The 8,663-nt window shown below is 55.7% G+C and overlaps 1 protein-coding gene across 2 annotated transcripts in view; it reads left to right on the forward strand.

Moving 5' to 3' along the window:
• The window catches only part of PKP1 (plakophilin 1), a 35,425-nt gene extending 31,168 nt beyond the window's left edge, over positions 1-4,257 (forward strand). For both annotated transcript variants that reach the window (XM_040985215.1, XM_040985214.1), the window contains exons 10-13: positions 593-746; positions 1,014-1,200; positions 1,650-1,734; positions 4,151-4,257. In XM_040985215.1, the coding sequence (XP_040841149.1) occupies positions 593-746; positions 1,014-1,200; positions 1,650-1,734; positions 4,151-4,225 (501 nt within the window). In that variant the 3' untranslated portion in view covers positions 4,226-4,257. The remainder of the gene's footprint in view (positions 1-592; positions 747-1,013; positions 1,201-1,649; positions 1,735-4,150) is intronic.
• The last annotated feature ends 4,406 nt before the right edge of the window (positions 4,258-8,663 follow it).

The following is an 8,663-nucleotide window of genomic DNA, read 5'->3' on the forward strand; positions in this document are numbered from 1 at the left end:
GAGGGGGAGGGAGACTTGGTTCCCCTACCTCCTGGACCCATCGCCATGGGGCCCAGGGGCCCAGCTCATCCTTTGGCCATGTTGCTTGCTGACCTTTCTGGGCTCTGCCTGGGTAGGAGATGGGTATGGAAGATGCTTGTGGCAGGAGGAGTCTCCCACCTGTTGACCTGCTGGAGAAAGGTCTGCATGTAGGAAGGTGTAGAGGAGGGACTGAGGCATCATTGTGGAGCTGGAGCTGGAGGGGAGGAGGGAGAGCCCTTGGACTGTGTGCAAGCAGTGAGCTCAGAGCCAGCAGCAGCCGAGTATTCCTCAGCCTCACCTAGAACAGGAGGGATTTGTGCAGCAGAGGGCCAGGGCAAAAGTGAGCAGTACTTCCTACAGAATGGGATCTTCAGGAGCTCCTGGCTAGCCCAGAGCAGGAAGAGGAGGCACAGGTGCACCCAGGTGTGGGCACATTTCCGTGTCTCCGCCGGGGCTTCCAACGCTATACAGAAGAGACCTAAGGCTTCTCCATCAGGGGCAGCCTGTGCCTTGCTGGCTGCCATGGGGCTTAATGGAAAGGCTAGCTATTCCCTGTATCCTTCTCTTATAGATGTCCAGTGGCATGAGCCAGTTGATCGGGCTGAAGGAGAAGGGCCTGCCCCAAATCGCCCGCCTGCTGCAATCGGGCAACTCAGATGTGGTGCGGTCGGGGGCCTCCCTGCTGAGCAACATGTCCCGCCACCCCGTGCTACATAGGGCCATGGGTAAGGCCAGCACACAGAGTACGGCAAGCCCCCTTGCTTCCCAGGGCTGCTAACCATCCCGGCATTTGGGGAGAGGAAGCGGGACCCCAGCACAGGGAGCATGAGGAGGGAAAAGAATGGAGCAGGTCTGCCCAGGACCCAGCTGGGGCTCCCAAGCTGCAAGTCAGTGCTTGCTTGGGGCCAGGCTGAGGTCAGCCCAGCTTGGCAGTCCCAGAGGAACCCCTCACACCTTCTGGGTCACCCTGACTGCAACCTTCTGTTCTTTAGGGAACCAAGTGTTCCCAGAAGTGACCAGGCTCCTCACCAGCCACACGGGCAACACCAGCAACTCGGAAGACATCCTGTCTTCGGCCTGCTACACCGTGAGGAACCTGATGACCTCGCAGCCGCAGATGGCCAAGCAGCACCTGACCACCAGCATGCTGCACAATGTGGTCAATCTGTGCCGCAGCAGGTGCATGGGCCTGGCCTGCCACCCTTGGGGAAGGCTTGGGGAGAGGGAGAGAGGGCTTGGAGAGTCCAGAGAAGAGAGGCTCGAAGGAGAGAGATGTCCCCCAAGCTGAGGTGCTGTGGAGCTGCCAGAGAAGACAGAGGGACGTGGAGGGACCCTTGGTCTTCAGAGGGTCAGCAATAGCTGCAGCAGTAGCCGTAATTGAGCAGGAACTTTCCTTCTCTGTAGACTCTTTCTCAGGAAAGAAGCTGCAGGAACCACTCCTGGCCCTGGAAGTGTCCTGGAGTACTTCCAGATGGGTAGGGCCCAGCACTGTGCCCACCGCACCATGACTGGGATTAATGCACCCCAGTGTGGCTCCCGTCTCCTGTACCCCTAAGTGGGAGGGGAAGTGCTTACCTAATCACGCTACCTAGAACTTCACCCCTCAAATTTGTTTCTACCCTACCCAGCACTTCGCCCAAGGCTGCAGAAGCTGCCCGACTCCTTCTGTCCGACATGTGGTCCAATAAGGAGCTTCAGGGCGCCCTCAGACAGGTAAGCACCCCCACTGCTGGCCCCTCCGATCATCCTCCTCCTGCACACTCTCCACATACATGTGCTTTCCACCTGCCCTTAATCAACCCATGGCCCACCATTCATCACAGCCTAGCCACACAGTATGCAATAGATCCCTACTTTGCCCCTTCTGAAACCCTTGCGGACTAGGGAGGGAAAGACAGGCTGGCAGAGTCTGAGAAGCGAACTGTACCACAACAATGAACTGAATCAATGCTTGGCCCAAGTCTCCGGGCTGGGAGTGGTAGAAAGGGTGCTGAGTATGAGGAGGGCAGAGGAACCCCAGGCCTGGAGCAGGAGGCCTGGGGTTGGATAATTCTGGGATGAACTAGGACACAGTGTGGACAAAGGGCCTTATCCTACTGGGACCTGGGAAGCTCAGGGCTGGATGCTCACAACCCCTTCAGGCTCACACCAAAGATTTCATGCTTTGCCTGTGACACCAGGGAGCTTGCAGCATTCTGGGCAGAGGGCTCATGCTGGAATCAACCCTAGTGAGACAAAATGCATGCCAGGGAGCAAGGCAGAAGACACTGAGCCCTAGCTGCTCTTGCAGCATCCCAGGGTGGCCCTTGTACCTCTCTGTGCTTAATGTCTGCCAGCCCCATTGGGCACAAGAGACCTCCACAGGTCTCACTTTGTAAGACCGGCACTTCCATTCCTACAGCAGCAGCACCTACTGGGCTGAGATGCAGGGTGCAAAGAGAAGGGTAGCCAATGACAGGAAGCAGGAGAGACACGCAGAGCAGAAGCCCTCTGCAGACTTTTACCTGGGGCTTGTTACACGCAGAAACAGATCCAGTGGGGAGAGACCGAGCAGCTCTTGTGGGGAGGAATAAGAGTAAGAAGGTTTCCATGTACAGAGGGTAGGTTTGGGACCTGGATGGCGGTCCAGGTGGGTGTGGTATGGGACCCCAACCTGGAGGCATTGTTAAGAGGTACTTCCTATAGCAAGGTCAAGGGCAAGCAGCATGAAGAGGGGACCAAGGAGAAAGAAAGATCCAGGAAAGAGAAAGCAGTGTGCCTGGCAAGGAGAAGCAAGTGGACAGCAGCTTCCAGCGCTGCCTGGATAATGAGGAGGAGTAGAGGCACTGGCAACCCCGAAGGCACTGCTGACAAGACTGGGAGGCCCCATGGAACCTGAACACACGGTGCGAGGCAGCTGCGCAGACAGGAGTTCACAGACCACTGTTTGGTGGGGCAAGAAGGGAGGCAGAAAGGCAAGCAGAAAAAACAAAAAAGACAAAAACCTGTGTGTTGTGGAAGGAGATGGGGGAGTGCAGGTGATGGAACCTGGGGTAAGACCCAGGTAGTCACCCTGGGGTAAAGGTAGAACAGGCCCCTCGCTTGGGCACGGAGCATGCATCAAGGCGGCTCATGAAACCTCTGTGGTCAAGGTTGTCTAGGAGGAGATGAAGGCCGTTGCGAGTGGCACCTGACAACCCCATGTTCACTTCCAGCAATGCCATAGTCAGGCTAGACCAAAAGACTGGCAAGAGACAGGCAAGGCAGGCTAGCTGAGAGGCTACACCCCCAAAGTCAGAGATCACTGCAGGCCCAGGGCCACCCCAGGAGCCATGTCCTAGTTGCTACAATCCCAGCTACACTGTGAGGTGTTGTTGGGCCCCAACACTCCACCCCCACCAGTGCTGAGCAGACAGAGTGCCTTCCTTTATACCACAAAGCGGGTTGTCACAGGCACAGGTGAGGCAGGCCATGTGGCTCACATCCATTTGTGCTGAATAGGGAGCTAGTGTCCAAGACATCTGTCTGCCTTCACCAAGGCAGGGCAAGGGTGTGGCTGGGATCCAGGCATTTTCGCTCCTGGGTTCTTTCCATGAAATCCAGCCAAGTCCAACAGGAGCCAGCAAGCAACTGTTGAAAGAGCAAGGTGATGTAACAAGAGCTTTGGAGCCCCTCCTCCTGTAGGGCCCTGCTCCGGCAGGATACCCAGGCCTGCCTATAGCTGTTCTTACAGGACCCCATCCTCCTTTGCTCAGAAGCATGCTGGGGCACTTGCTGTGTACCAGGAACAAGGCTCCAGCTCCAGCTCCAGTAGGAGCTCCAAGGGAGCTGAAAGTCAGAGCACAGGCTGCACCCTGCCACCCTGCTTCCTGTGTCTGCAACAGCAAGTGGGCAACTCATCATGCCAGGGGACGACACTCGCTGTGCGAGCTCAGGGCTAAACAGCATCCTGTTTGGGCACATATTTAGCAAGGCCATTGTTAGCCCTGATATAGTTCTGTAGGGATGGATCAGAGCATGACCATGAGCCCCAGGGACATGGGGGAAATGCAGTTTCCTGGCCCACAGCATCCAGCATCATCAGTCCCCCTACACACACACACACACACACAACCCAGGTGGATGTGTCACAGGGTCTGTCCTCTTGCAGCACGGCTTTGACAGGAACATGCTGGGGACCCTGGCTGGTGCCAACAGCTTCAGGAACTTCACCTCCCGGTTCTAAGAACAAGCTACCGTGCAAGTTCAGCTTGCAGGTAAGCACTGGTGACCTCTCCCAGGGCTGGGGGTGGTGGGAGGAGGTTTGCCTCTAAGACCACCGGGCAGGCTCAGCCGGACTTCACAAGAGGGGCTAGGCCTGGGACACAAAAGCAATGGTGGACCTGGCAGGTTGCCTGGCAGGCTGAAACCTTGGAGAGGCAGCTGGCTGGGGACACTGGAGCAGAGGTTCTGGGCCAGAGTGCTGAGTACAGTGGTGTAGGGTGTGCACTGCAAGGCCACAGCCCACATGCTGCTGTTCACAGAGCTTGCAGTGATTACCCCAAGACTAGCTCAAGTCACTGGAGGTGTCATTCTGAGTTTGGTCATCCATGGCCCTCCTCTTTGTCCTTTTAATAACCCACTCTACAGTCTGTGCGTGCCTGGTGTGGGCAAGCTTACTTCCAGGGGATGATTCAGAGCTGCTACATGACCAAGGCTTGCAAACTATAGCATAACCTGGAATGCTTGGTCAACGACGTACCCAGCCCCACCCCAGCCTTCCTGACTCAGCCTGGCATGAGGTCCAGGAGGATGGCTTTCTCATCATTTGTAGTGTTTCATGGATACCTGATTGGTTAATTTGAAAGACAGAGTGATATAGTGAGGGACAAAGAGACACAGAGAGATTTCTACCTGAAAGTTCACTCCCCAAATGGCCACAACAGCCGGAGATGGACCAGACCAAAGCTAAGGGCCCAGAGCTTCTTCTGGGTGCCTTGCTGGGTGCAGGAACCCAAGCACTTGGGCCATCTTCCACTGCTTTCCCAAGTGCATTAGCAGGGAGCTGGATGGAAAGTGGAGCAGCTGGGACACAAACTGCCACCTGTGTGGGATACTGGTGTCTGCTTAACCTGTTAGGCCACAACACCAGCCACATTCAGCCAATTCTTAATAAATAGCATCTTGGCACTCAGTACTGAACATGATGGGCAGGGGATGTGGCAGTGCAGGTAGAAGCAGACAAGCTTCTGAATGGTGAGGAATGGAATGCATGTGGTCAGGGCTAAGCCGGCTTAGGGTGACACACTTGGGGCCCACATGAGGGAGAACTAGGGGAGCAGCCGTGGCTGCCCTGCCTGCAACTGGAGCACCTGGTTCCGAAAGCTGACTTGAGGACTTGTCTTTTTCCAGAAAGGCATGAGCCGGCGGAGCAGACCTCAGGCCTTGCCAGCTGGGTCATTCTGTCCATCCCGCGCAGTATTTGGAAAAGTTCAGATGCCCTGAGAGCAACCCGAAGACTGTGGAAGATGGAAATATTTTTAGATTTCTTCTTTTTCCAGGGGGAGGGTGTGGGAGGGGGCTGGGACTAGCAAGCAGTGGGGGTGGGGGAGGCTGGGTAGGGAAGAACTTTCTGGAGTTTAATAGGGCTTATATATTATGTCCATACCACTTCCTCTGAGAAGTGGCATATGTGTGTGTGTGTGTGCATGTGTGTGTGTGTATGTGTGTGTGAGTGCGTGTGTGTGCATGGTATGTGCATGTGTGTGTTCAAGGTTGCCTGGAGGTGTAACCACAAATTACAGCAGCCAGGTGAGCTGTGCCGCTGCAGCCCGGCTTGCAGCCAGTCCAAGGACTGTCTAGTGCTTTCCACTTACATGAGAGCATCCTGTGCTAGTGGTTACCTGCCCATTGTTCTGGACATGGATGGTGCAGGACACGGGGTCCTCACCTGAGTCAGGCCACATAAGGGGGGCTGCTAACTGACCACTGTAGAGAGGAGGAGCTGGTGTTGGGGCTCCCCTCCTCCCCAAGCTGCTGCATTGCAGGGTGGAGGCTAGCCACCTATCTCATGGGAAGATCTGTGAGCCTTGATGAGGCCGCCCTGGCTGCAGGGCGCTGGCTTGGGGTGGCGCTCTAGAAGATGGCGCAGGACCACGGTGCTCGCTTTGTGCTGTTGAGGAGACAAGGCTGGTGGGGAGCATCTTGGGATCTGGACACTGCCAAGTGGTGCTCAAAGTCCAAGAACTATTCAAGCAGAAGCTGTTTGGTTTCCACATTCCCGGTGACTAGGGGAACAAACTTGTAATGGAAAGAGGATGGCAGAAGGCTGAGCTTAAACCCTATATTGCGTCCCAAGCCAACTCGCACTGGGGTCTTAAATACACCAAGAAAAGCAGTGTGTCTCTGAGCACCAGCAACCCCCAACCGGAGGCGGCCCCATTGCACCTGCCCACCAGCTCCCCACCATCCATCTCTAGGGGATGTGATGGAGAAACCCAGGATCTCACAAAAGAACAACCAGGGGGCCTCTTAAGAAAATTGTATAAGGATCCCAGGCCCCAGCACTCGGGTCCCTAACCCACAAACAGGCCCCTATCCCAGCCCCACCTCCCGTGGCACTGTGGGCGCCACACCCAGGTCCTTCCACACACAATACCGGCCACACTGGCTCCTCCTTAGCCCCTGCCACCTCCTTACTTCTGTGCTACTACCCATGCCAGGCCACTTCCCTCCACAGCAGACTGAAAACCTAGATTGGGGCCGTGCCTTTAGGAGGCGCAGCCACCGCTGAGCGAAGCCCCTGGCAGCTAAAGTCATGTCCACCCACAGTGTCCCTGACCAGCCATCAGCCATGCTGTCTGGTGCTGTGCGTCTAGAACTCCCTCCCTGGCTTGCTCAGGCTGGAATGTTCTACCTGACTCCCTCTCCCACCCAAAGATCCACATGGGAGGCTGAATCTATAGAAATACACTCCTTGAAAACTGTGTGGAGCCCCAGCTTGTGGCAGGTGGCAGCCCCAGCACCCTGGGACAGATCCATGAGGGACAGTGACCTGCCCTGTCCCCACACAGCTTCTGTTTCCTAAGAGGAGGAGGCACGGGGCTTTAGTTTTGTCTAGTAAGCACAAGGGGGACCAATAGCCCCAAACCTGGGGATGCACTTCCTCATTGGGCAGGCCTGACTCCTGCAGCCCCCAACTCATCCTGCCACACCTGCAGGCTCAACGCCAAGGTGGGCCCAGGCCCTGGTCTCAGTGCCCTGGGTGGACAGGATGGTGATTCCAGTGACCTCTTGTGCCCTCTCAGGTTGACCAGATGGGCACCCGGGGGCCTCTCACCTATTCCTGTTGCTTGGAAAGAGGCCAGAGAGAGAAGTTGGAGGATGTTAGAGAAAGGGGTGAAGACTTCGCTGGCTCTGTCTGAGTGTTGTGAGTCCCCATGGGCTCCTGCTACCAAGTTCCATCCCCAGAGCAAAGCTGGTTCACGGACATGGCTCCTGTCCCCACCCCAACCCTGAGATACCCTAGGCTTGAGACAGACCCAGCCATTGGATGCCCGCAGCTTCTCCAGCATGACCCAGACTGACACCCCAAGCCCTCCACTTCTGGGCTGGAATGTCTCTGTGCTTGTCCAGCTGTGCACCTGGCCACAAGCAGGTGGCTCTGACCACTGAGCCTGGGGCTCGGGGAGGGCCAGAGAGGAAGGCCTGGGCTGCTATGGGGAATCTGGAGGCTTCTTGTTGGCACAAGGGTCCTGCCAGCTTCCCTGTATATTATATTATGTATTTGCTTTTTTTTTTTTTTTGAAATATAGGAAATCAATAAATGGCTAGCGTTGTCTTGAACTTTCCCAACAGTGGATTCTTTGTGGTGCTATTGAGTGGTGAAGGGTGGGGAGAGCTACTCACTTCCTTAAAAGATCTCCTGACCCTGGCTCTGACTTGGGCCAAGACTAACACCACCCCCTGGGGACAGATGGGGGAGGATGGTCTGCAGTCTGCTCTAGGTTCACCCACAGGAGCCCAGGTATGGCTCTGGGACCCTGGCACTGTTATGATTTGGCCGGAAGGATGTGGTGAGGGGAACAGATGATCCCATTGTCACACAGGTTGTAAATGGAAAAGCCATCCCAAGCTGAGACCCAGCTGCATCATCTGTGGGGAAGAGAAGATTAAGGGTGACAGTCCAGGTTCTCAGGTCTAGGGAAGACACAGTCTACCTGGGTTCCTAGCAGGTATTAGAGGTTCATAAACAGGTCCCAAGAGACCCATCAGGGTCAAGACACACCACACCCTGGGAACATTCAGAGACATCTAATGAATTCCAAGGGCATGGGACGGACCCAACTGTAGCGAGTCACCCATTGAGAGCCATGGACCACCTGGCTGGGAAGGTGCACTGCCTAGGAAAGGGCTGAAGGGCAGCTTTTCCTAACCTGGGAGGTGGTGCCTTGCAAGGCCTCTCTGCTGCAGCCACGACCCTGAACTCCTGGGCCATACAGTTGACTGCCGGCCAGCAGGAGCAGCTGGACCACTGCTCGGAAAGAAGATGATGGCCTACGGAGGTGCAAGCTATTAAATGTAAGCAGACTTCACAGAAGTTCATGGGAAACAGAACTAAAAGATAGGCTTATTTGGGTGGGAAAAAAAATGAAATCCATCCATTCAAGGGTTTCCACGCATCT

Source organism: Ochotona curzoniae, unplaced genomic scaffold (assembly GCF_017591425.1).
Source record: "Ochotona curzoniae isolate NIBS_2020 unplaced genomic scaffold, NIBS_Ocur_1.0 contig_430, whole genome shotgun sequence".
Classification (NCBI taxonomy): domain Eukaryota; kingdom Metazoa; phylum Chordata; class Mammalia; order Lagomorpha; family Ochotonidae; genus Ochotona; species Ochotona curzoniae.